This window comes from Teleopsis dalmanni, chromosome 2 (genome assembly GCF_002237135.1).
Source record: "Teleopsis dalmanni isolate 2A chromosome 2, ASM223713v2, whole genome shotgun sequence".
Classification (NCBI taxonomy): Eukaryota; Metazoa; Arthropoda; class Insecta; order Diptera; family Diopsidae; genus Teleopsis; species Teleopsis dalmanni.
In genome coordinates, this window is record NC_051847.1 from 149687140 (window position 1) to 149713901 (window position 26762).

At 31.0% G+C, this 26762-nt stretch overlaps 3 protein-coding genes across 4 annotated transcripts; all 3 read right to left on the reverse strand.

Annotated features, from left to right (window-relative positions):
• Window positions 1-1915: 1915 nt before the first annotated feature.
• Window positions 1916-8115, reverse strand: LOC119678388 (indole-3-acetaldehyde oxidase-like). The gene is made up of 7 exons (XM_038090190.1): window positions 7877-8115; window positions 7619-7791; window positions 6806-7543; window positions 4808-5041; window positions 2812-4749; window positions 2246-2723; window positions 1916-2180 (listed from the first exon to the last, which is right to left on the reverse strand). The coding sequence occupies exons 1-7, from the start codon at window positions 7914-7916 to the stop codon at window positions 1999-2001; spliced, it is 3783 nt and encodes a 1260-aa protein (XP_037946118.1). The 5' UTR covers window positions 7917-8115; the 3' UTR covers window positions 1916-1998.
• A 1193-nt stretch (window positions 8116-9308) lies between these two features.
• On the reverse strand, window positions 9309-15794 carry LOC119678389 (xanthine dehydrogenase-like). 2 transcript variants are annotated; one of them, XM_038090192.1, is made up of 8 exons: window positions 15712-15794; window positions 14335-14507; window positions 13097-13825; window positions 12803-13036; window positions 11964-12405; window positions 10887-11906; window positions 10498-10818; window positions 9309-10368 (listed from the first exon to the last, which is right to left on the reverse strand). In XM_038090192.1, the coding sequence occupies exons 1-8, from the start codon at window positions 15749-15751 to the stop codon at window positions 9563-9565; spliced, it is 3765 nt and encodes a 1254-aa protein (XP_037946120.1). In that variant the 5' UTR covers window positions 15752-15794; the 3' UTR covers window positions 9309-9562. The 2 variants fall into 2 exon arrangements, with proteins under 2 accessions (XP_037946120.1, XP_037946119.1); XM_038090191.1 differs by lacking the exon at window positions 15712-15794 and adding an exon at window positions 15114-15427.
• A 2480-nt stretch (window positions 15795-18274) lies between these two features.
• LOC119678391 (indole-3-acetaldehyde oxidase-like) lies at window positions 18275-26049 on the reverse strand. The gene is made up of 7 exons (XM_038090193.1): window positions 25869-26049; window positions 25539-25711; window positions 24730-25467; window positions 21129-21362; window positions 19113-21050; window positions 18540-19017; window positions 18275-18473 (listed from the first exon to the last, which is right to left on the reverse strand). The coding sequence occupies exons 1-7, from the start codon at window positions 25903-25905 to the stop codon at window positions 18295-18297; spliced, it is 3777 nt and encodes a 1258-aa protein (XP_037946121.1). The 5' UTR covers window positions 25906-26049; the 3' UTR covers window positions 18275-18294.
• Window positions 26050-26762: the final 713 nt, after the last annotated feature.

Sequence of the window (26762 nt, forward strand, 5' to 3'; positions counted from 1 at the left end):
TTTCAAAAATATTTTAGTGGGCGGTTAAATGGACTGCAGCAACTTGAGATCAATAATAAAGAAGTGCTGTGTCGTCTACAAATGTTTAAATAGATGTATTGGAATGAGCTGGGTAATTGGGCACATAATTTGTTTAACTAAGCTTGACTTGTTAAAAACCAACCATCATATCTTATATTTTGAATATAAAATATTGTTATATTAGGACAATTTGATTGGCTTCCATTGCTTAGATCTAATAACTAGCGCCTAACTTTTATTCGGTAATGACTCAAACTATCTGTTAAGTCGTCTCAATATGTTATTAATATTTCTGTCATTCAATATTTCTAAAAGTTTGATACTAATTGTATTGTATGTATATTTATATGTCAGATATCCTTTATTATTGCTTAGTATATTCTTTTTAAATTTAATTGGAATATATTTCTAAAAAATTTTGTCGTTAACTATATTATATCATCTCTTACTATGTACCCATAAAGTTATTTACATATATTATTTATACTTTAATTTGACCTAATAAAAAAATATAAGACACTCAGATATGATCTTTTATTATACAAATATATTGCGTAAAACTATTATGAATAAAATTAACTTGGTTTACAAACAATTAAACATCTACTGAAAGGTATTGAATTGAGTATTTACACTCAACTTTTGACCTTTGATGAATCCACTGCACACTTTGTGCCGAACAACCCTCATGTTCTAGGAACATCTGCCTCTATACTATACTACTTTTCTTCACAATAGACAATAACTCATCAACGAATCAACTTAGTCTGACTATACCTTGTAATATTACTACTGATCATACTCAACTATAAATTTTAGTTAACATTTAAAACGATAATCGTCGAATTAAAAAAAATATGTTCTTCGATATCTCTTACAGTATTTGGGTGTGACTTACTTAATAAAATAATTATGCCTATAGGTACAAAAATACTCTTAAATACTGCTTTAAACTATTTTGAGGTACTGAAGTGTGAATTTAATAGTTTCATTACCAAAGGTCTTATCTTTAAATATGTTAATCTTATTTAAAGAGTTCTATGTTGGGGACTTTTATGTTGGTCGTAACTCGTGTTTATTGAACTAATAATAGTTATCTTTAGATGAGGGGCACGAGGTGGTCACTCGTTGGTGGGCTTTAAAAAACGTTGGTTTCCTAATAAGTAATTTAAATGGTTAGAAGAAAATAATATGAGAAATTGTAACTAACTTTCAGATAATGTAAGTATATAATACATATGTAATAAATCTTCTTAATATTGTTTTAGAATTTATTTTTTATTTATATAAACACAATGTTAAGTCTAAATTTATTATTAAATTTAATTAAATTCAATTAGAATGGAACAAAAGTATAACCTAAGAACTAGTTGGGAATATTCAACTCTATTGTGGTATTTTTTTTTAAATTCTATGCTTTAACAATATTGAATGGTGATCATTCGGAGAAGAAAGTCTTATTATAATAATGCATATAAATTTGTCAAATATTGTGAAAAACCATATTTATTTAATCAATTTTAATTAATAGGCCCATCAATTTGTTATTTTTATCTGTCTGCATAAGCTGAAGATTCGATTATATAAAATACTGAACAATTGGTTCACACAAGAACAACCAGATAAGTTAATATATAGACAGTAAAAGTCCAGCACCAATACTAATAAATTTGAATATACCCTTTTAGAGATATAGAAAATTTTTTATGGCATAATATTTTTTTCAAATAGAATTTCATTTGATATCTTGTATCTTGGTGAATATAGAAAATAGACTACTTTAAAATATTAACAAAAGGAAATATGTGCAGTATACAATACTAAAGATCATTTGAACGAAAACTTTTGTAATATTATTTTATTTTACATATAATATATTACATATAATATTTCATACATAATATCTAATTCATACATGAAAACAGATTAAACAAAATTCTAAGTATTTTATACAAAGATCTGCCAAAAAATATCTTATTAATTTAGTTTCAACATGCTCACATCTGTACCAGCATTTAGTACAATATGCTCTGGTGTCATAGGTGCACATAGTGGTATCCAAATCTTTTTCAAGCCTGCATCATTGCGAGCAGATTGCAAAGCTTCTTGTAAAGCAAAAGCAACAGCAATCGCTAAACAAATTGCTGGCTCTCCAGTAGCTGCAACACAAAAATAAATGTATGATATATCTATGTTATTACCAAATCTTTGAATCATTTCGAACCTTTAGATCTCATGAAACCTGCCGGATTTGAGCTTTGTGGCAACATTTCAACCCTAAAATCGATTGGAATATCCTTGGCACCAGGTGGTTTATAATTCCAAGTGCGATTGGTTTTCAGTTCACCAGTAACCTTATCAACCACAATTTTTTCTGTAGTCCAATAACCCAAGCCCATCATAAATGCACCTTCAATTTGTCCAATATCAACGCTAGGATTTAAACTCTCGCCGGCATCTTCAAGTATATCCACACGATTTATTAAATAGTTGCCAGTTAAAATATCGACTTCGACTTCCGTAAGACAAAGCGCACATACAGTATATGGTTCCATATCACCTTGCTTCATGTCATCACTGGCTATCATATTAACTTTGCGATTGTAAGCTTCACTTATAATTCCTTGCCAGTCAGAATCTTTTAAGTCTTCCTTAACTGCTTTCAAGCGATCATTCAAGGTGTTGCAACATTTACGCACGGCCTACCAATTAAACAATTATAATAATAGAGCTTATAATAATAATAAAATATATTATAATTTAGTATATTATAAAATATACTATACTTACGAAACAAATCGATTCACTGCCGATCGAACCACCAGTTACCATGGAGTTCGCTCCATTTACTGTGTTACTTCCTTCGATTTTGATCATTTCTACGGGAATTCCTAATACATATGCAGCAACTTGTGCTATTTTCGTATTCATACCCTGACCCATTTCAATACCACCATGTGAGATCACCACAGTACCATCACCGTGATATATAGCGACAGTAGCTGGGAATTGCCCAAAATAACCCATATGATATTCCATAATAGCAATACCCAAACCCTTCTTACGCCAACGATTCTCTGTGTTAAAAATGTTAATTGCATTTTTACGCTCCTTATACTTTGTAGAATCTACAAAACGCGGTAACATTTGACCCATTTTGTGACCTGGTAGTAAATTTTCTGTTCGCACATCAACTGGGTCTGCGCCAGTTTCAAAGGCAATATGTTCTAGAATATTTTCAATCATTGCAATACCTTCCACTGATCCTGGAGCTCGACATGCCGAATTACTGGGTGAGTCGGTAAATACCATGCTGCCATCTAATTTAAAATTATCACTGAACATGTAACAATTTTTAGAGACCAGCTGTGTATGACCAAGTGGAGTTTCATTAGGCAAATAGCCAGCATCTTCAAAGAAAGTGCTGTGTATGCCAACTATTTTGCCAGTATTCTTAACAAAAAATTCATAGTCTGCTTGGAAGGCCCAGCGTTTACCTAAAGTATCCATCATTGATTCTATGCTCTGCACAAAGCGCACTGGTCGGTTTAATTTATAGGCGGCTAAAGCGGCAGCACATGCAACTGGATTGCATCGCGTGCCTTTGCCACCATAACCACCTCCAATACGACGTACCTTAACTTGTATTTCATTGTTCTTCATATTGAGTAAATTGGATAATGACATTTGTATGAGATCCATCCACTGCGACGCTGTGTGCACCTCTAGTGCACCTTCTATTGGCACAACGACAGTGGTTTGTGGTTCCAAGCAGTAATGGTATTGCAAACCCATATCAAGTTTGCCAGTTGCTGTATAATCATAGGGATCATTTATATTCAATTTATTTATTATTGACTTGACGCTGTGTTCAATTCGGTTAGTTGGGTTTTCACTATTGAGTACATCTTTCAAAGTTGGCAACACCTCTTTACTGCCACCAGTGTAAGTCAGTTTTACTAATTCAGCTGCTCGATTGGCCAAAGCATTTGATTCTGCTAGCAGCACGCCAACTGGCTGATTATAAAACATTACCTTGTCGGCAACAAAAAGTTCTTCTTCACGTGGAAAGAAGAAATCATCTAAAGGCACAAATGAATTTTTGCCGGGTATATCCTTTGCTGTGAAGAAAGCTACAACACCAGGTAATTTCATAGCTTCAGAAGTGTCAATATTGGTGATTGTGGCACCAACCTTTTTAGCAGGTACAAATGCGGCCCAAACTTGATTTGGTTGCACGGGTAAGTCATTAGCATAGGTTGCTTCGCCGGATGTTTGTATAAGACCCTCCAACTTTTGAGTAGGCTTGTTAACGGGATAACTTTTTTCAAGAGTTTCGTAGCTCTGCTTGCCACTTGAAACTGGCCTATGTAGTAGGCTGCCACCACTCTTGAGTTCTTTTCTTACAGCATTTGAGGGTGCATGTTGTAAAATAAATTTATAAAGTAAACCATAAGCAAGTTTCTTCCGATATGCTGGGGAAGGTTCCGGAAGCACAACATTTGGTTGAAGCTTTTTATGTAGTTCACTAAAAACTTCATTCAAAACGTTTTGATCAAAAAGATTTTTATCTTTTAGAAGATTCTCAATTGTGTCGGCATGTATAAAATCTTCAGTAATACCACCGAAGCAAATTCTTGCTAAATGTACTTTATAAGTGGGTTTCTCAATTTCAACTAAAAAGGCAGCATTAACATAGGCGTGTGCATTTTGTGCGCGTGGCATGATCTTTAAATTAATTAATTAAATATAAAAAATTTGAACGATTAAATATGAGTATTAGTACCTTATAAGAATCGAATATATAGGAATCTTGAGAATAAGGTTTCAATATAAACGCGGTTATAACCTTCTTTATCATCGGTGTTTTGAGGTACTCAACAAGTGATAAAGTTTTCTGTTCTGTAGCAGTCATATTTACTACAATTTTCACATCCAAAGCCTCGAATACGATGAAAATATCAGAAGGAAACTCCTTGTTCTCATGTTTGATAGCAAAGTTACCTGCCAAAGTACCAGCCTATAGAAAAATGAAAACATTAATATTATATTTAAATTTAATCGGAGTCTAATTAATTATAGATAGATTTATTTGTAGTATAATAATTAGGGAATATAACAAATTATTTTTATATATGTAACTTGATTGGTTAAAAAGATTAAAAAATTTTCTTTAGCAATACATAACTATATAAATAAATCCTTTAACACTTATGATCGCTTAATTATTTAGATTAAATAGTAGAGCTATTCAGACCTAACTCAGTAATTCGGTACTCGGTGAACTATTACGTATAATTTATTTTAGTGTTATAACAAGATACCAAATTACCGACTTCGATCACTAATATTAAAAAGCCTTGTACTAAAGGCTGATTATTAATGGGACTACATATATTAGATTTAAAAATAATTGTAATATATATACATATTCTATCTTTTTAAAAATTTCTACAAATAATATGCGCTCGTAAGAAATAAAATCAATTCAGCTTTGACAGATGCCTTTTGTTTCTTTCCGCCAGAACTCCCAGAACTCTTGCCCTAAAGTCGCAGCTTGACTTATAATTGTTTTCTCCATATGTTGTGTGAACGCCTGCATGTGTATTAGTTGCATTTCTAAGTTTCTACGATGTCAGTTTATAGAAACAAATTAATAAGTAATACTCTAAGAACATAAGTCTAAACCCATTGAAATCGTTATGGAACCATGATAGTGACAAAGCTCCAGTAATAAAATAACTTGAGGTTCGGACACATAAATAATGACATCTAATATTTTTTCTATATATACCCATTTTATAATATATATTTAAATAATATAAATAGAAAGATAGTAAGCTAATTAATAAACTCTTTAATTAATAATGTTAGGTAACAGTAGGTAAGGTACGTACTGGTATGGTACACTTTGGTATGCACTTCTCTGAGATGTATGGGTACTATAAAATAAAAGCTGAGATTTATTATATTTTCAGTTAAAACTATTTCATTCTATGTAAAGAAAAGTATGTATTTTAATTGTGTAAACTATGTCTAGTTCTATCTGTTCGACAAAGTAAAAATCTACTATTGAATCTCCTATGAATGTCGCAATAAGTTTAACAATTCTCTCTATTAGGGGGCTTACAAATAATCTAAAGTAGTTGTGCTATTTTTTGGCTGCATCTATATATTATATGTATATATAATATTAAAATCAAATAAACAATATTTAAACAATTCTAATAGATTGTATTACTTTACAAATATATGTACTAATATATGTATATTGATAAGATAAGTACAATTTCGATTTTTAATTGCTTAAAGAGTCTAAGAACACTTGTAAACTGAGTACCTGTTCTACTTTGGCTTATATCTCAAAAACAGATTTTTATCAGAATCTCAAGACAATCTAATCTTTTTAATGTAAATTATTTGATTAATAATTTGCTACTAAAATTAAATTCTTTTTTCTTCATTCAGTTTATATTATGTTAATACACTGATAAAAAAACATTTTTAAATTATTTAAATAAAAATGTTGGGTGTCTAATAATTTCTTTTATATGAAAACTTCTAGAATACAATAAAATAATTTAGTTTTACCGGAAATTAAAATTTCATTTAAAAATAGTGTTAAATACAATATATAATTATAAAATTAAACATAGTATTATTCTTAAATTTAAACTTTAAAATACACGAGTAAAATATTAATAATAGTAATAATAATTAAAGATTATTGAATAAACATTAAAGATGTATTTATTTATATATTATTTTCAGTTCTTCTACTCACATTTCTGACTGGTACATTGGCAATCCAATCAAAATGTTGCCACAACTGTTTACAGTACTCAAAACCAGATGTTTTGGCAGCTTCTGTGAAAATTTCCATAGCCTCTGTTAAGCTAAGATTACCGCCAAGTGTAAGCGAATCATTATTGAGTGTATATGTCTTAAGTTCAGCTACGCCGTTAACGTCAATGTATGCTTTAATATTATTGTCACGTCTGTAAACACCATGAGCTGTATTACCAGCTACTAAAATGTACTTTTGCTCTTCTAACTGTTGAAAAGCATTAAAAATATCAGCAATAGATTTTGGCCAAAACCATTGACTGCCATCCTCATAAGACAAAGGCTTTTTAACACCATTGCAAGTACCACTGCAGCGTCCACCAGTTTTTGGACATGTTTTCGTTTTTAAATCCTCAATATCTTGGCATTCTGCTGGTACTTCAATATTACTATCGACAGCAAAAGATTTCATAGCATCCAATATAGGACGATAGCCAGTACAGCGACAAATATTGCCACCGAAAGAATTTTCAACTTCTTCCATAGTGACTGTACCATTTTTCGACTGCAGCAGAGCATACATATTCATAACGAAACCTGGTGAACAGTACCCACATTGAGTACCATTCATTTTCGCCAAACGTTGTTGTATGGCATGATAGCCCTCACGTTTGTTGCCAAGGCCTTCAGAAGTTGTTATTTCAAGGTCAGCACAAGTATTAAGCAAGGTCAAACACTGATGTTTAATGAAAAGTATAGTAATTAATAAAGCTTGTGTTTTATTCAATAAATCAACAAAACTAAAACTCACTGAATTCACTGCCCAAGTGTGTACTTCTCCAGTACCAGGATGCTTACCGGTTACGGCACAGACACAAACGCCGCAGCCTCCTTCTTGACACATAAATTTTGTTGCTGTGAGACCGGCATGTTCTCGGATGAAAGTATTCAATGTGATATCCGCCGGTAAGTTGCTAAGATTTACTATATCATTTTATAATAATTATTATTAATATTATTATTATTTTTATGAGATTATTTGATCAAAACAATTAGTTCTTATGCATACCCGTATGGTTGATACCGTTAATCTTAAATGTTGTTGTCATTTTAATGTTTTATACTTTTTTGTTTTTATCAGCTGATAAGTTCTAGAGTCTCTGCGGCCGTACCAACGTCTCGTACAAACGCTCTTGAACAATTAAATAAATTCCAAACAATTTTCCAGTTCCATGCAGCTTTTAATCGAAAATTCAAAACCTAATTTAAGTGATGTTATCTCTATTCACTATCAAATTCTGCTCAAAATTTGACTCAACTATCAAGTGCGAATTCTCTTCCATGTTGTTTGCAGATTGATTGAAACCGGCATAAAACCAACAACAAAATTAACGTTAATTGTTATTTTTTATTTTTGTTTATTTTTCAAATGAGCTCAGCATTTTTTTCCAAAAAAAAAGAACACTTTTTACACATTTTGCTGTGTTTTTTTCTTTCTAAACATAGAAGTCGGTGATGACGACACTCGATAACATTAACTAAAGCAGTGTGTCAGCGAATGTGCAAACTATTAAAAAATATATAAAATAGCAAATAAAAAATATTATTAATGAAAAAAAAATACTAATAAAAATACATTAAAAAAAAAAAAAGAAAAAGAAGAAATAAGGAAACACACACAAAACGAATTGTAAATCGAATTGTAAACGAATTGAAATAAACTAAATAAACTAGCCAGATCAGGTTGCTTCAGTCTCTTCAGTCTCGTATTTGAATGTCCAAATGTTTATGTCTGGCATAGAAAGATAATGTAGGCAAGTAGGCTTGAATGCAAATATAACATATGTCCGCACCATAAAATACGACATTTGTGACCTGCACATCAAGTCAAGTTTAATGAAAAACGTTTAAAATTAATTAATCTTTACTAATAAAAAAAAAACTTGTAATTACTTGTTTTATGGAAGCTTGAGCTCGGATGTTAATTATAAACAAATGATTAGGAGAAAAAAAAAACAATTTAGAAATTTAAATTTAAATTTAGTAGAATTTTTAGTATGACCGTATATGTATATGTATAGCTCCTATAAATCGTATAAATATCGTGCAAAATATGTATTTTAAAAAAATATATATTAAAATATGGTATAGTTCATGTAGTAACCTATCGGTAATGTTTTCACGGCACATAATTTGGTACAATCCAAGATCAATACGAAATAATCTTGTTAAGATAAAAATTCTCAAAACTATAACGTATTCCACTCCGTGCATGCTAGACCGTATTTACAAAACGTTTTTTTTAAATCAAACTAGGGAATATACAAAATATGGTAATATTAGTTTGGCAGCGGTATTATCTGTATATTATATTATCAAAGAGATATGTATTCGCTAAGCTTCATTGGATACGCCAAAGCCACATTTAATTAATTATCAATGTTTTTAGTTACTTTTTTACTAAATTAGCATAAATACGAGTTCAAAATAAAATTGCAAGATTGCATATAAAATTGTTTATTATTGATAAGATTGATATATGATATATAGTTGAAAGTATGTAATATGTAAACATGAATACAAACTACTTAAAACTGTTTTTAAAAATTCTGAATATTTAAGGTTAATTATTTTAATCCCCCACCGATAATATATCTAACCACTGATGATGCCAATATTTTTTATGTACATTTAACAATATTTCTTTCGAAAACCTATATATAAGTGATCAAAATTGACCCTAAAAACGAAAACACTAATTAAGGGTGAACATGTCAACTTCATGCCCAGCTGCTAATACGATATCCTCTGGCGTTGTTGGCGCACCTAAGCGAATATATTCCTTTCTGTGTCCAGCGTCATCACGTGCCGATTGTAGTGCATGCTGTAAAGCAAATATTGAACTCACTGCTAAGCAGAATGCAGGCTCTCCAGTTGCTTTTGAACGCATGAAACCATTTTCATTTGGTATGCTCTGTAACAATTCTATACGAAAATCAATTGGTATGTCCTTTGCACCAGGTGGCTTGTAATTCCAAGTTCGATTGGTTAGCAGTTCCCCAGTTTGGCGATTATAAACCAATTTCTCAGTAAGCCAATAACCCAAACCCATCACAAATGCACCCTCAATTTGTCCAACATCAATGCGAGGATTCAGACTTTCCCCCGTATCTTCAAGTATATCCACACGCTTTATCAAATGATTTCCAGTTAATAAGTCCACTTTCATTTCAGTGCAAGCTAAGCCGTATATATAATAATTTTGCATATCGCCTTGTTTATAGTTTTCACTCGCAATAAGATTAATGGAACGCTGCCAGGCTGTTGCGACAATTTGTTGCCATGTAGAGTTTTTTGCAAGCGAGTCTTTGACAGGTTTGAGTCGATCGTTAAGGACATTGCAAGATTTGCGAACTGCATAGCAAAGACTCTCACTACCAAATGAACTTAAAGTAGACATAGCATTTGCTCCATTGACAGTATTAGTAGCCTCTATGTTGACTAGCTCGAGCGGTATGCCTAAAATGTAAGCAGCAACTTGTGCAACTTTTGTGTTAATGCCTGCAGGAGAAGAAAATTAAAGTTACAAATGTAAAAACAGTTAAATATTAAAAATTTATATAATAAAAGAAAATCCAGCAAAAGAACTAACTAATATGTTATAGATTTCAAAGCGATAATTAAGCCTACCTTGCCCCATTTCGATACCCGCATGCGATATGGTTACCGTGCCATCACAGTGATAAATTGACACCGTAGCACTAAACTGTCCAAAAAATATGAGATTGAATTGCATCACTGATATTCCTAAGCCGCACTTAACCCAACGATTTCTTTTATTGAAATCGTCAATTTCTGCTTTTCGTGTGTGATATTCAATCGACTTAATAAATCTGGGTAGTAACTGAGCCATTTTGTTTGTAGGATTAATATTAGCTAAACGTACACTCACGGCATCCAGTTTAGTTTCAAATGCAATATGTTCCATTATATTCTCTGTCATAGCAATACCTAAGATTTTAAAACAATGAAATGTTAACTATTGAAATTAAAATTTGGAATAATTTTCAATAACCTACCTTCAGTAGAGCCTGGAGCTCTACACCAGGTTGCACTGGGTGCATCTGTAACTACTGCTTGGCCGTTGTACTGATAATTACTTGTGAGCTCATAACAATTTAATGTAGATATATTCGTAAGTAAATTGATGGGATTTTCATTTAGTGAGCACCCCGCGTCTTCATAGAAATTATTTCTTAAGCTCAAGATCTTACCATTCAATGAGGCATGAAACTCGTAGTCAGAGAGACATGCCCAACGTTTGCCATTACAGTTCATCATGGACTCAATTGTTTGGACAAAACGCACTGGACGATTTAATTTGTAGGCAGCAAGTGCTGCTGCACAAGCCACTTGATTACAGCGTGAGATTTTCGCTCCATACCCGCCACCCAAGCGTCGCACAACAAATTGTACACTATTCACTTTAATATTCAACATTTCTGCAATAACGCATTGTGTATGATCCATCCACTGAGTGGATGATGATATCTGTAAACGTTCTTCAAATGGTATAGCAATAGTTGTTTGCGGTTCCATCGTAAAGTGGTATTGCGAACCCATTTCAAAGATACCTTTAGCAGTTATGGTTCCCGCTTTAATGTTGGAGATAGTTTTCGTTTCAACATTAGTTTCTATCTTATGATTATCACTTAAAATCTGTTTTAGTGATAGCTTGGGTGGTTGATTTTGAATATTCGTATAAGTAACACGTACACGTGTCGTAGCACGATGCGCTATATCATGTGTTATGGCGACTATCAAGCCTAACGGTTGATTATAGAATTGAACGATATCCGAACAAAATATTTCTTCCGGTATAAACCATTGAAATCTTTCGTTGACAAATGTATTTCTGCCAGGTATATCCTGAGCGGAAAAGAAAGCAACAACTCCAAGCATTTTTAATGCCTCTTTGGCATCAATGTTCACTATTTTAGCACCCACCCGTGTAGCACCCACAAAAGCGCAATATAAGGAATTATTAGTGGTAAGGGTGTCATTCATGTAGGTTGCTTCACCTGCGCATTGTATAATTGCTGTAAGTTTTATTAGGAGTTAGATAGGGGTTTTGAAATTAATTGCAAAGTCCATACCTTCTAATTTTTCCACTGGCTGGTTTACAGGAAAATTTTTCTTTTTTATCTCATATGTTTGTGAACCGGATGAAATTGGTCTGACAAGTAATTCACCACCTGATTTATATTCCGGTTTGACTAATTCTGCTGGTACCAAATTTAATATCAGTTTGTAAAATAATCCACACGCAAGTTTTTTTCTATATTCTGGAGAAGCGTTAGGTAAAACATCGTTTGGTTGTATGATAATTGACAGCTCGTGAAATATCTTAGCTAGAGTCTCTCTGTCGAATAAATTCTGGCCTATTACCATAGCTTCGACTGTTGTAGCATGCACGAAATCTGGTCTGATACCTCCGTAACAAATGCGTGCAGAATGTACTAGCCCTGTTTCCAACTCCATCTCTAAGAGGAAACCAGCATTCACATAGGCATGAGAATTCTGTGCACGTGGTAGTATCTGTGAAGAAATATTAATATTCAATTTAAAGAGTTCTTGATATAAATAATAAATTATTATTGGTGGTTAGGTCGTATTGTTTTAGTGGTTTAAGTGTATAAATCTATATAAGATAAATTAATTAAGGTTAATTAAGTGCCATTAATAATAACTTTGATGATAGATGCACGTTTGGATATAGCTCTGAGTAAAAATTTTATGTTTATATTTGTACTTTTTTTCCATTTTAAATAATTTATTACAAATTTTTGTTTATGAAAGAAAAAATAAAATTAACAAAACAAAATAATTAATTTTTTTTATTGACTTTGCATTAATTAAAGTTAATAATTGTTTTATTTGTAATTCGAAACAATCACAAATACCGCGATCCGGTTAAATAAAATTGGAAACATACCTTATATGATTGAAAAATGTATCTCTCCTTTGGAAAAGATTGCAAAGAAAATGTAGCTATCAACAACTTTTTCGACGGCAATTTCAAATATTCTAATAGACCCATTACTTGCGGTTTATTTGCACACTCGTAGCAAATCAATTGCACATTCAAAGTCTCAAAAATTATAAAAACATCAGAAGTAAATTCCATATATGCTTTTTTGGTAGAAATATTTCCAGCTAATGTACCATTCTATTGAAATTAAAATATATATATTCTTGAATAATTATCTCTTTATAATAAAATACGTACATTTCGCACAGGTACATTCGCTATTAAATCGAAATGCTTCCATAACTGCTCACAATATTCAAAACCTGGTCTTTGCGCTGCTTCTTTAAAAATATGCATAGTCTCAGTTAAGCTTAGATTTGCACCCAAAGTCAAATGTTCATTATCGATGTGGTAAGTTTTAAGTTCACGTATAGCATTAATATCTATAAAACTTTTTATATTCTCATTGCGTCGATATACTCCATGTGCAGTATTTCCACCTACAAACATAAACTCATTATCTCTAACTTTACTCAAATCATCAAATAGTTCTTCAAATGTCTTTGGCCAAAACCATTGACTTTCATCTTCATAAATTAGACGACTCAGTGGTTTTTGCTGAAGTGCTGGACATTTATTCCCAGCTTTTTTACAACTTTTTCCATTTAATTCTTCTATATCAAGCAGCATATCGTATGTGTTATCGGCTGCAAAAGACTTCATGGCTTCCAAAATTGGTCTATAGCCCGTACAACGGCATAAGTTACCGCCAAAACTATTCTCAACTTCTTCTGTTGTAACTTTGCCTTCCTTGGCTTCGAGTAAGCCATACATGTTCATAACAAAACCTGGTGAGCAAAATCCACACTGGCTGCCATCTAACTTTGCAAGCATCTTTTGTATTGGATGATAACCAATACGTTTATTGCCAATGCCTTCAGAAGTAGTAATTTCCATATTTACCAATGAGTTGAGCAAAGTGAGACACTACCAAAAATTGAATAATTAATATAGATAATAATAAAATAATATTATAATAAAGTTTAAAATACAATATGATGGTATCAGTAAAGAAGCTTATCAAATCTCTAGAGCTTTTAGAATTGCACTGAGTATAACTGAGTAATAAGAAAGTATAAGTATACTTTTAAGTAAACATTATTTTAAATTAGATTCTACATCCAATGATCATACCTAATATGGGAAGGAGAAAGAAGATACCAAATTAAATCAATCACTGTGTTCTTTTCTACTACATGTAAAAATAATTGCATTTTGTACTTTCTAAACTCGTTTTTTTAAATGTTTCATTTATCACGGATTATATTTAGGGTCACATTAAAAAACGTGTTCATAATGTGTTTATAGTATTGCTTGAAATCAAGCAGGATTCATAATGATCAATCAATTTATGTGCGTCAATTTGTTACCCACTGTTGACGGAATCTTCCTACTAAGCTGTGATCAGCTATAGTATGCCCTACTTAGTTACTAACCGAGTTAGCTGCCCATGTTCGTAGTTTCCCAGTTACAGGATGTTTGCCTCTTATTACGCAAATACATGCCCCACACCCGCCTTCAAGACACATATATTTTGTGGCTGTTAGTTGCGCATGCTCTCTTATGAATGTATTTAAAGTTATATCTGCTGGAAAATTTAATAGGTTCACTGAAAAAATAAAAAACAATGTTAATAAAGTTAATAATTTAGTAAATAAAAATAGCAATAATAAAAGAAATTTTACTTATAACCTCTATTTTTTGTATTTTATCTAATCAAACAGCCGTTTGGAAATTTAATTTTTTTTCATTATTCTTCTTTTTCTAGAACTTGTAGTGAGAGCCTTAGCAAGCGCTTAGTGCTCTAGGGCTATATGAAAATGCGATATGCATAAGATAATATAAAAAAACTTGCAAAAAACAATGTTGTTTCGTTAATCGTAAGAGTTTGTTTATTCTAAAATACATTATATATATATCAGTGCAATTACATACTGTTTGCATGCGTGAGTAGATTCGGGAAAATCAAAGAAGACTCTATATAAATAAATGTTTAGTTATAAGAACCACAATATCGTAAAACTACTTTAATGTAGAATTAACTTAATATTGCTCCATTTACAAGTTTTTATATATAATTTTACTCTATTTTGCACTATATTAGTAATTTTTATTACGAAAGCTATAAATGTTATCACTTATTTGCATTAAAAATTAGACACTTAACTCTAAACACATTAGAAATATTAGAAAAATATTTCCCAATGACACTTACCAACGTATAACGTGCCATTAATAACGATAGAAGCGCTCATTGTATTTTGATTATAATTAAAAAATGTATATTATATTTATTTTTTTTAAACAAATTAGTTTTATTTGTGCAATAAAATATTTTACGTGATTTTAAATGAATCTAATATCCCAAAATTATTTGCTTTGCTTCACCCAACTGCACTCTAAGCCTTTGTGAAATGCACTGTTTCTCAGTTATTGGATGCACTTAGTGTCTTGCGTGTGTGACCACTTCAAGCATTGCTCCAAACTGCATTCCTTGCCAAATGCACAGAAGTCACTCTTGAAGTTGCAGTTGTTGTTCTTGTTATAATGAGATTAAATTAACACTGAATTGATTTCAACTGTTTGTATTTGATTTTTTGTTAATTTTTCATATATAAAAGCTGGAATTTTTTTCCACATGGTGTACTTAATAAATATTAATTATTGCAATTATTAAAATAATTTCGATTATTTTACTGTGAATCACTTAATGAATGGCATAATATTTGTTCGCTGTTTTTTTTTTTAACGTAAGTCTTTTAATACATCTGTAGTTCCCGATTCCGAATTCGGTACGAAATCCGTTCACTTACCGCAGTAGTCAACTTCGTTGATGATAAAATTTGCTTTCATTTCGAAAATTTCTTCTCGCTGATAAAAATTGTTACTTTGACTGTAGCTGGTTTTAGACTAACTGTTTATTTAAAATTAAACTGATCTGTACTAGATGTCTTCCAAAGCATTTGACACGAAATCCGGTATTTGTCTTTAGTAATTCGAATAATTAATAAAATTTATTAAAGGCAAATATAAAAAAGTAATTATTTTTATTTCTTTTGTAGTGAAAAAGAGAATAATATCTTTTTTTATCTTTGCATTTTATGTTATAAAAAAATAATAATATCTTAAATACACATATACTTAATATTAAATAAACAACATGGTAACGAGTAAAATAAAACTTTAATTTAAATAAGTTTTGCAATAAACAATATTGTTCTTTAATATTCTATATTAGTTTCAGCCTTTCATCAAAACGTACTCCTACAAAAACATTCTTATATTTTTAAATTTAAGGTTTTCATTACGGATTTCATTATGGATCATAACGGTCTAAAATATCACTAACACAAACTTCGATTATCTGCTAATCCGGAATGCAGATTATGCCTCAGAGATGAGGAAAGAAATATGCATATTCTTTGTGACTGTCTAGCTTTAACAATGCACAGAAGAAACTTATTTCATATTAAATTTCTATCACCAGAACAGATTTATAGTAAGAGCACTTCTTCAGGTTTAGTTTTGGACTTTGTTCACAAAGCTTTAAAGGGCTTTGTCTTATTTGCAATAATAGGACTCTTTTGACCATAGTATCGACTGTTGCGCGATTTCACGACAATAGTTTTAATAATAATAATAATATATAGATCCTTTTTTCAGGCTTCATAATTTCATTGGTATAAAAGTTCTGTAATTAATCGGTGTAAAACTTGTCCAAGTGATTTTCAACACCTCTCCGGTGCTATTATGCACGATGAATAGTCAAACGATGCAAGGTTCGGGCTAAACAGTGGATATATGAAAATTTCATATTTTTATTAATTATGATATCTATTTCAACAGATTCCACATCATCTAATCTTACAATCCTGATTTTGTTTGGATTCATTTATACATATTACATAAATTATTACCAGAGATGAAAGAGAAGATAATTTAGGATTAGCAAGAATATGATATATAACTGGAATTGATGACCTTAACCATCACCTTATAATTTTTCTGGTTAGATCAAATTGTTTTTTTTTTTTTGAAATTTAACCTAATTCATATTAGCGACTGTATCACGATTTGTGTCACTTTTACAAGACTGATATATTTATTCCAAATTTTCTCTATGTTTTCGATGTCATTTTTGTAAAATAATTTTTCTTTACTCTCAAAATAGACTTCAATTCTGATGACTACTTCTTCATGCAAAACAAATTTATTTTCTAAAGCATGTTTTGGGTGTCTGTAATAAACAAACAGTCCTAGCACGGTGGGTGGATAAGCAAATCAAAGCGTGATTTATTCCATTTAACCATTTTCATCGATTACTGATTTTTTAAGTTTAGTCAGTCTTGAGCAAACACCGCAACCAGTTCAGCATTGTAGGTGCTTGCAGTACTTTGTGTATACTTAAGATAACACTGGTTTCCATAGTAACCTGATTACCCCTCGTTTATGCTACATGGGGTCTCTACAACAAGTCTCTATATGAAGCTTTCAACTAAAATAGAATTTTCAAAAAATAATCAATAATCAAATAATTCAAAAAAAAATGTTTAATAAAGCCACGAAAGTCTTTTTATTCATTGTTTTGTTAATTACATAAAAATTGTACATATTATCTTTCATTTTTATAAATGTAAGTTTTTTTAGAAATATAGCTTCCGTCGTCATTATTGACTTTAAAAATCATATTTTTAGAAATACACGAACTTTACTGCTTCCTTTAACTATTTTTTTTTGTTGTAAACTCTGTAAAAGATCTTATGAAATATGATATATGTATTTTAAGTTTGAATCAACAATATTGCATAAGCATCCTCAATCCAACAGTACTTGATCCATTGTTCAATTTATTAGGTATGGGTACAATCTAGAAATACTTTATGTGATGCCAGTAATAAAATTTTAATCCTCACTTTTAAATTTTTTTTTGGAAAATTTTTACAGTAAAAAATTAAAAACATTTTAAATTTTAAACAAAATTATTTATTAGTATTGACTTAACAAAACTTCAAATCGTGTTATTTAATAATAAAAACATCGTATGACATAAGAAATATATTAGCGGGATTTAGTACCAAAGTCGACAAAATTGAATTTTGAATTTAATTGCTTTATAATAAAAACAAACAACATAATTGCTCCTTCAAAAGATAAACAATATATTAAACTTATAAATTAATTAGAAACATTTTTATATATTTTGCATAATTTTTATATCTTTTCAAATTTAAAGGATAATGTAAATTATTATTGGGAGCTTGTTATATCTTTAGTATTTTATGAAGGCGTAAATTCTGACTACTTCCATTTTCTAAAAAATCTTAAAATCTTCTCTTTATTAACTTTTAAATTCAAAAATTGTAGACTCTTAGTCTATTATCCTAAAATATTAATACTTATAATTGCAGCATGCTAACATCTGTGCCAGCATTCAGCACAATATGCTCTGGAGTCATTGGTGCGTTTAGTGGTACCCAAGCTTTCTTCAAACCTGCATCAGTACGTGCAGATTGCAATGCTTCTTGTAGAGCGAAGACAACTGCAATTGCCAAGCAAATTGCGGGCTCGCCAGTGGCTACAAAAAAACAATAAATAAGTTACATTTTGAATTTTGAACTAAAAAACAACATTCTAATATTACCTTTCGATCTCATAAATCCTGCTTGATTTGCACTTTGTGGTAATAACTCCACGCGGAAATCAATTGGAATATCTCTAGCACCCGGTGGTTTATAATTCCAAGTACGATTTGTTTTCAACTCTCCATTAACTTTATCAACTACCATTTGTTCAGTGGTCCAGTAGCCTAAGCCCATCAAAAATGCTCCTTCAATTTGTCCAATATCAACATTAGGATTCAAACTTTCGCCAGTGTCTTCAAGTATGTCAACACGATTAATCAAATAGTTGCCAGTTAATATATCCACCTCGACTTCGGTAAGACAAAGACCACAAACAGTGTATGGATCCATATCACCTTGTTTACAGTCATCGTTGACAATCAAGTTAATCTTGCGATTGTAGGCCTCATTGATTATTTTCTGCCAGTCGGCATCTTTCAATTCTTCCTTCACTGGCTTCAAACGTTCATTTAAAGTGTTACAACATTTACGTACGGCCTATAAGTGTAACAAAATGAATTTATTACTCATTAAGTCAAAGATGTCATTAAGTCTGACATGAGTACTTCATATAGATTTACTTAAATACTTACAAAGCAAAGTGTTTCACTACCCACTGCACCACCAGTTACCATCGAATTTGCTCCATTAATTGTGTCACTGCCTTCAATTTTAATCATTTCCATCGGAATACCCAATACAAAAGCTGCAACTTGCGCGATTTTCGTATTCATACCCTGGCCCATCTCAATACCACCATGTGATATCACAACAGTACCATCCCCATGGTAAATAGCAACAGTTGCTGGATATTGTCCAAAATAACCTATGTGATATTCCATAATTGCCATACCCAAACCTTTTTTAATCCAACGATTTTTCTTATTAAAATCACTGATCTGTTGCTTACGTTTGCTGTATTCTGTGGAGTTTACAAAACGTGGCAACATATCACGCATCTTATGTGCTGTTATTAAATTAGCCAAACGCACATCAACTGGATCCACTCCAGTTTCAAATGCTATATGTTCAATCATGTTTTCAATCAAAGCAATACCTTCTACTGAACCAGGCGCACGACAGGGTGTGTTACTTGGCGCATCAGTAAATACCATATACCCGTCCAATTTATAATTGTTAGTGAATTCATAACAATTTTTGGATAGCATAACTGTATGCCCAATAGGTGCTTCATTCGGTAAGTATCCTGCATCTTCGTAGAATTTGCTACTTATGCCCACAATTTTAGCATTATTCTTGACAAAGAATTCATAATCAATGTGAGCTGCCCAACGCTTGCCTAAAGTATTCATTATTGACTCTAACGATTGTACGAACCGTACTGGGCGGTTCAATTTATATGCTACTAGAGCTGCAGCACAAGCCGCTGGATTACAACGTGTAGCCTTACCGCCATAACCACCACCAATCCGTCTAACTTTAAGTTGTACTTCATTGTTCTTGATATTAAGAAGATTTGCTATGATAATTTGTATAAGATCCATCCATTGTGTGGCAGTGTACACTTGTAGACCACCTTCGAAAGGCACTATAACACTAGTTTGTGGTTCCAAGTAGTAGTGATATTGCAGCCCCATGTCTAATTTGCCAGTGGCACTTAGATCATACTTCTCAGTTAGTTTTAATTCCTCTATTTGAGATTTAATCACATGTTTATATCTATTTGAAGCAGAATCATTGCTTAATACATCATTTAATGTAGGCAAAATCTCTGTGCTACCTCCAGAATAAGTCACCATAACTAATTCTGCAGCACGATTGGCTAAAGCATTAGATTCCGCTACTATAACGCCGATGGGTTGATTATAAAATTTAATAGCACCAGTTGCAAAGAGTTCTTCCTCTGATGGAAAGAAGAATGATTCCTTAACAACAACATTATTTACGCCAGGTATGTCCTTTGCAGTAAAGAAAGCCACGACTCCAGGTAACTTCATGGCTTCAGAAGTATCAATATTTGTTACCGTCGCACCAATTTTTTTTGCTGTAACAAAAGCAACCCAAACTTGATTTGGTTGCACTGGTAAATCATTAGCATATGTAGCTTCACCAGAAGTTTGTATTATGCCTTCATGCTTCTCAGTGGGTTTGGTAACCGGATAATTATTTTCAATAGTTTCAAAAATTTGTTTACCAGTTGAAACTGGTCTATACAGTAGATTACCACCAGTTTTCAGTTTTTCTGGCACAGTGCCAGCAGGTGCATGTTTCAATACAAATTTGTATAGTAAACCATAAGCAAGTTTACGACGGTATGCTGGAGATGGATCGGGAAGAACAGCAACCGGATCAAGTTTTTTTTCCAATTCTGAGAATACTTGATATAAAGTGCCATGATCAAATATGCTTTTTCCTGCTAATAAACGTTCTACGGACTCGGCGTGTATGAAATCTGCATTTATGCCACCAAAACAAACTCTAGCTGAACGTACTTTGTAATTCGGTTTCTCTATATCGACTAAAAATGCAGCGTTAACATAGGCGTGTGCATTTTGGGCACGTGGCATGATCTGTAAATTTTTAATTATTTTATATTTTAAGTTTCGAAAGTTAGGAAATTAAAGTCAATTAATTATTAATTTACTAACCTTATAAGAATCAAAAATAAAAGACTCCTTGGGATAAGGTTTCAAGATGAAAGCAGTTATTACTTTCTTTAACATAGGCGTCTTCAAATATTCAGTAAGTAATAGAGTTTTCTGCACAGTTGCAGACTCATTGATCACAATTTTCACATCTAAGGCCTCAAATGCTATGAAAATATCAGAGGGAAAATCTTTGTGCTCATGTTTGATAGCAAAGTTTCCAGCCAATGTACCAGTCTGTGAAAATTTAATTTAATCAAATAAATGTTGTTCAATTTTATGTATATTTAAATAAAAAGCAGGAGAGCAGGAGATCAGGAATACATTAAAAACACTCTATAAGGAAATTTAGTAATAACTTTCCTAGATAACTCACAGCATTCACCTATGAACTCAACAAGTAAAATAATAAATAATAATAATAATAATAATAATAATAATAATAATAATAATAATAATAATAATAATAATAATAATAATAATAATAATGCTAATAATAATAAGATTAATAATAAGAATAATAATAATAATAAAAGGTAAAGTATATAGTGAATTTAAAGGACGTATTCATAAGACAAATCTGCAGGGTAAATGTTTGATAAAAGCCATCAACACTTTTGCTATTCCCATTCTGACTTATTGTTTCGAAATAATACAATGGACAACGACTGAGATACAAGCGATGCAGCGAAAAATACGACTTTGCTCACAGAATACAAATTCAACCATCCAAAATCATGTTGTGAGCGAATGACTATGCCTAGAAAGGAAGGATGTAGAGACCTTATTGATATGCAAGAACTACATGATAATCAAATTATATCAATGAGAGAATATTTTTTAAAGAATGCAAAAAATGATGTCTTGTTTAAAATTTTAACCGAAGCAGACAAACATTACACACCATTAAATTTGGAAGGAACTTTTGAAAGAAAAGCACAAGATCGGCAGTGTAAAGAGCAAGCTTTGGCAATCAAACCGCTACATGGAAGATATTTTAGATCCACTAACGCCGACAATGTCGATAAAATAATGTCGCACAAATGGCTTACATGTGGAACACTATTTGCTGAAACTGAGGCGTTCATGATTGCAATACAGGACCAAGTAATTCCGACAAGAAATTACTGCGAATTTATAATGTCAGATCCTTCGCTAATTAATGACAAATGTCGGCAATGTGGAGAACAAACGGAAACTGTAGATCACATACTGGCAGGATGTACATGCTTAGCACAAAAAGAATACACAAAGAGACACAATAACGTGGTTAATATTTTACATAAGCAAATATGCAATAAATATAGACTTATTGATAGAGAAAATGTACCATACTATAAGTATACATCACAAGCAGTATATGATAATCCAGACGTAAAAATTTATTACGATCGAACTATTTATTCCGATCATACAAGGTTGCACAATGGACCAGATATAACTATTGTTGATAAAAGACGTCGAGAAGGACTCTTCATTGATGTTGCAATACCAATGACCAAAAACATGGATCGGACTTATTTTGAGAAACGTAGTCGATATGCAGAATTAGCTGTGGAAACAAAACGTAATTGGAACCTTAACAAAATTCAAATTCTTTCAATTATAATTAGTGCTGAAGGTGTAACGCCAAAAAGTTTATTGTCGCATATTCGAAGACTTGAATTAAACCAGCGAATTATTGATGACATCCAGAAAAGTGTTATAATTGATTCCTGTCATATTACTCGGTAATTTTTAAATATTAATTAATTTGAAATCAATCAAATCAAATACTAGTTAAAATAGTTTAAATAAATATATAGATGATGTGTTATATTTTGTACTGGCTTAGGCCACCAAAACTTACCAAAAAACCCACTAAGGAGATTTAAATAAAAATAATAATAATAATAATAATAATAATAATAATAATAATAATAATAATAATAATAATAATAATAATAATAATAATAATAATAATAATAATAATAATAATAATAATAATAATAATAATAATAATAATAATAATATTAATAATAATAATAAATAATTGTTCGTATTTAGTTTAACTTGTTCGTGCTAAGGTCATTAAAAATAATTTAATGATATGTACAAGATCTAACTGATGTTTTATAGTTTCAATTTATTTAAAGTATTTTAAAAATATTTTTTTTTAAGAAATTTTGAATAGATTAACTAAGGCGCAGCAATCTTTTATTTCACAGGTTGTGAAATTCATTTTTATCTTGGATCGCGTATTTAAAATAAAAACTCATTTAAAGTGAAGTATTAAAAATTAATTCAAAGCTTATATAAAAACATTTAATCTAAAACGAAAACATTATACTTATCTACTAAAAATAGAATTTTAGCGGTACGAATTCTAACCTCAAAAACTAAAAGCGTTGTTGACGCCATTTATGTGACTACGTATATATTCTATATGTGACTACTTTTATATCTATAGAATATCTTCTAACGGAGTGATATAATTTCGGTAGATGTGTTGTTAGTCCAATAAATATCATTTATTGGTTTTTATTGGACTTAAAGTAATTGGATAAAAGTCCAATTAGACTAATATAAAAATTAAATATATATATTTATATGTATTTACAATAAAAAATATATAATTTATTATATTGGTCTGAAGGCCCCGATTGCCATGATTGTTAACATAATTAGGGCTTTTTTTCTTAATATGTTTTTCTAACTGTGAATAAAAAATAAATAGATGAATAAATAAATTATTATCAATAATTATGTACAAGTACATTATTTTTCATTATTTATAAATTCTATTTCAATACTTGTGAAATTGGGTTGTTTAAAAACTCAAGAACTCTTCAGTGCTTGTGAGGTATTTATTTGTTTATTAATTTTTAAAGAAATTGTTATTGCTTTTGAAAGCAATGATTCCGATAAAATTGATAGCAAATTTATTAAAATATTTTCAAAATTATTTGATTAATTTTTAATATTAATAAATAACAGCGAAGTACTTCAATAACTGTTATGTTCGGTATAAACGACTCTGAGATACTCTTGTATGCATTACTTGTATATATACAAAATATTAATACAAAATTTAATTTAAATTATTATTATATTAAAAAGAAAAATATGTACATAACGTCATAACTAAAGATATCTCTATAAATCTATTTAAAAAAAACTCCTCATAACTATCTAGCGCCACAAGGCAGCTTAAATAATGTATAGTCTTCATAGTTCTAAACATAACCTCCTAAGCTTCCTCTTAACGTTCATGTTAAATAAATAAAAAAGTTTAAAAAAAAAATAAATAGGCAGTTAAAAAAGAAATATAAAATAAACTTTACTACAACCCAGTATCAAAATGTGTCAAAAACTGATGTAACCACATAACGCATTGTAGCTCAACTAATAGTTTTGTAACATTTAACAATTTATCAAGCCACTACACTTTTCAACTTCATTACGAATGTCTTCTTTATCTAATCATAAACGTAAATAATATTTGTGTGTTGATATATATCTACTAGTATCTATAATCACTGAATATTCTTATAAATACTTTTGTCATATGTTTTGAATTTTAACTATAAATACACTTAAACTGTCTAGTCATGCTGATACTTACATTTCTAACCGGCACATTAGCAATCCAATCAAAATGTTGCCACAACTGTTTACAGTACTCAAAACCAGATGTTTTGGCAGCTTCTGTGAAAATTTCCATAGCCTCTGTTAAGCTAAGATTACCGCCAAGAGTAAGCGTATCTTTAGTGAGTGCATATTTCTTAAGTTCGGCTACGCCATTTACATCAATAAAAGTTTTAATATCGTTCGAGCGTCTATAAACACCGTGAGCTGTATTTCCAGCAACTAACATATACTTTTGTCCTCCCAACTGTTCAAAAGCATTAAAAATATCAGCAACAGATTTTGGCCAAAACCATTGACTGCCATCGTCGAAGGTTAAACGTTTTTTTATGCCATTGCAAGTACCACTGCAGCGTCCACCAGTTTTTGGACATGTTTTCGTTTTTAAATCCTCAATATCTTGGCATTCTGCTGGTACTTCAATATTACTATCGACAGCAAAAGATTTCATAGCATCCAATATAGGACGATAGCCAGTACAGCGACAAATATTGCCACCGAAAGAATTTTCAACTTCTTCCATAGTGACTTTACCATTTTTCGATTCCAGCAGAGCATACATATTCATAACGAAACCTGGTGAACAGTACCCACATTGAGTACCATTCATTTTCGCCAAACGTTGTTGTATGGCATGATAGCCCTCACGTTTGTTGCCAAGGCCTTCAGAAGTAGTTATTTCGAGATCGGCGCAGCTGTTAAGCAAGGTCAAACACTACAAAATTTCAGAGAAGATTTACACCTATATACATATATAGATCTTGTTGAAATTAGTAAAAAACTTACTGAATTCACTGCCCAAGTGCGTATGTCACCCGTCGCTGGATGCTTGCCGGTTACGGCACAAACACAAACGCCACAGCCACCTTCCTGGCACATGAATTTCGTTGCTGGCAGACCGGCATGTTCTCGGATGAAAGTGTTCAAGGTGATATCCGCCGGTAAACTAGCAAGATTTACTGCGTAGTTTTTAAAGGGTTTTAATTATATAATTACTTTTCAAAAAAATGTACACTAATTTCAGTTAATTTTGTTTTACTATTACAATATTATTATTATTTTTTTTTGATTTTTGCTGTCATCATTGTAATTACAATGTAATTATAAATTGCTTACCAGTGTACGGTGTGCCGTTTATTGAAAAGCGAGTCATGATCTGGCGTACATGCGATATTGGGTGATATGTAATGAATTATTCTTTTAATTAAAATTCCAAAAAAAAACTATTAAAATATTTTTATTAAAAATATTAAATATTTCTAGTGCGATCACGTAGCTCCGAACGCTTCAACTAACAATGTTAGTTTATTGTTTGAGACTTGCGAAGCGCTATTTTTATTAGAATTTAACTACTCAAAATATTGACTCGTCCATTCGGTACGTCATAGTTCTTAGCAGAGAGTTTTTATAGTGAATCTCATATCGCTTGATATGTGTACATTTTGATAAGCACATACATAAACTCTTATAATTTATATTCTCTTATATTTCATAAATATTTTTTTAAATGTTTTTTATATTTATTTTAACGTTTCTTATTAATTTAGTAATATATATGTATAAATGTCTATTTGAATGTATTTACTTTTTTTGTTTATTAGAGTAGTTTATATTTTATACAATTAATAAAACGTTAATAACGAAATAATTAATATCGAAATATAAACAATTGCAAATTAAAGAATTCTCTCATTACAGTCCATGTCTCTTATATCTACGTAAATACTTCTGCATGCCAAAATTAATCGATAAATAATGACATTCATTAAACGTTTCAGTACAGAACGTACTTCTAATCATTTTGAATTAACAATACCAATACCAATACCAATACATTACAAACAAATTCTAATACAACTAATACATACTAATACTAAACTAATACTAATAGAAGTACTCTCTTCTAAAATAAAAATAAATTCAGTATATCTACTATATGTGGGCTATTGATATACTGACCTGACTGAAACAGTTATTTCTGCTCACATTCACACTACCTCTGCACTAATT

Excerpts from the sequence above, each read along its gene's own strand:
- LOC119678389 (XM_038090192.1), bottom strand. The coding sequence starts at position 15,751 with ATGAAAGCAAATTTTATCATCAACGAAGTTGACTACTGCG. Across the intron at positions 14,508-15,711 it reads CAACGAAGTTGACTACTGCG|TGAACCTATTAAATTTTCCA; the intron begins GTAAGTGAACGG and ends TTATTTTTTCAG. Across the intron at positions 13,037-13,096 it reads CGAATGTACCTGTGCGAAAT|AATGGTACATTAGCTGGAAA; the intron begins GTACGTATTTTA and ends TAATTTCAATAG.
- LOC119678388 (XM_038090190.1), bottom strand. The coding sequence starts at position 7,916 with ATGACAACAACATTTAAGATTAACGGTATCAACCATACGG. Across the intron at positions 7,544-7,618 it reads ACACTTGGGCAGTGAATTCA|TGTTTGACCTTGCTTAATAC; the intron begins GTGAGTTTTAGT and ends ATTAAACATCAG. Across the intron at positions 2,181-2,245 it reads AGGTTTCATGAGATCTAAAG|CTACTGGAGAGCCAGCAATT; the intron begins GTTCGAAATGAT and ends TTTGTGTTGCAG.
- LOC119678391 (XM_038090193.1), bottom strand. The coding sequence starts at position 25,905 with ATGACTCGCTTTTCAATAAACGGCACACCGTACACTG. Across the intron at positions 25,468-25,538 it reads GCACTTGGGCAGTGAATTCA|TGTTTGACCTTGCTTAACAG; the intron begins GTAAGTTTTTTA and ends GAAATTTTGTAG. Across the intron at positions 19,018-19,112 it reads GTAGTGAAACACTTTGCTTT|GCCGTACGTAAATGTTGTAA; the intron begins GTAAGTATTTAA and ends TTACACTTATAG.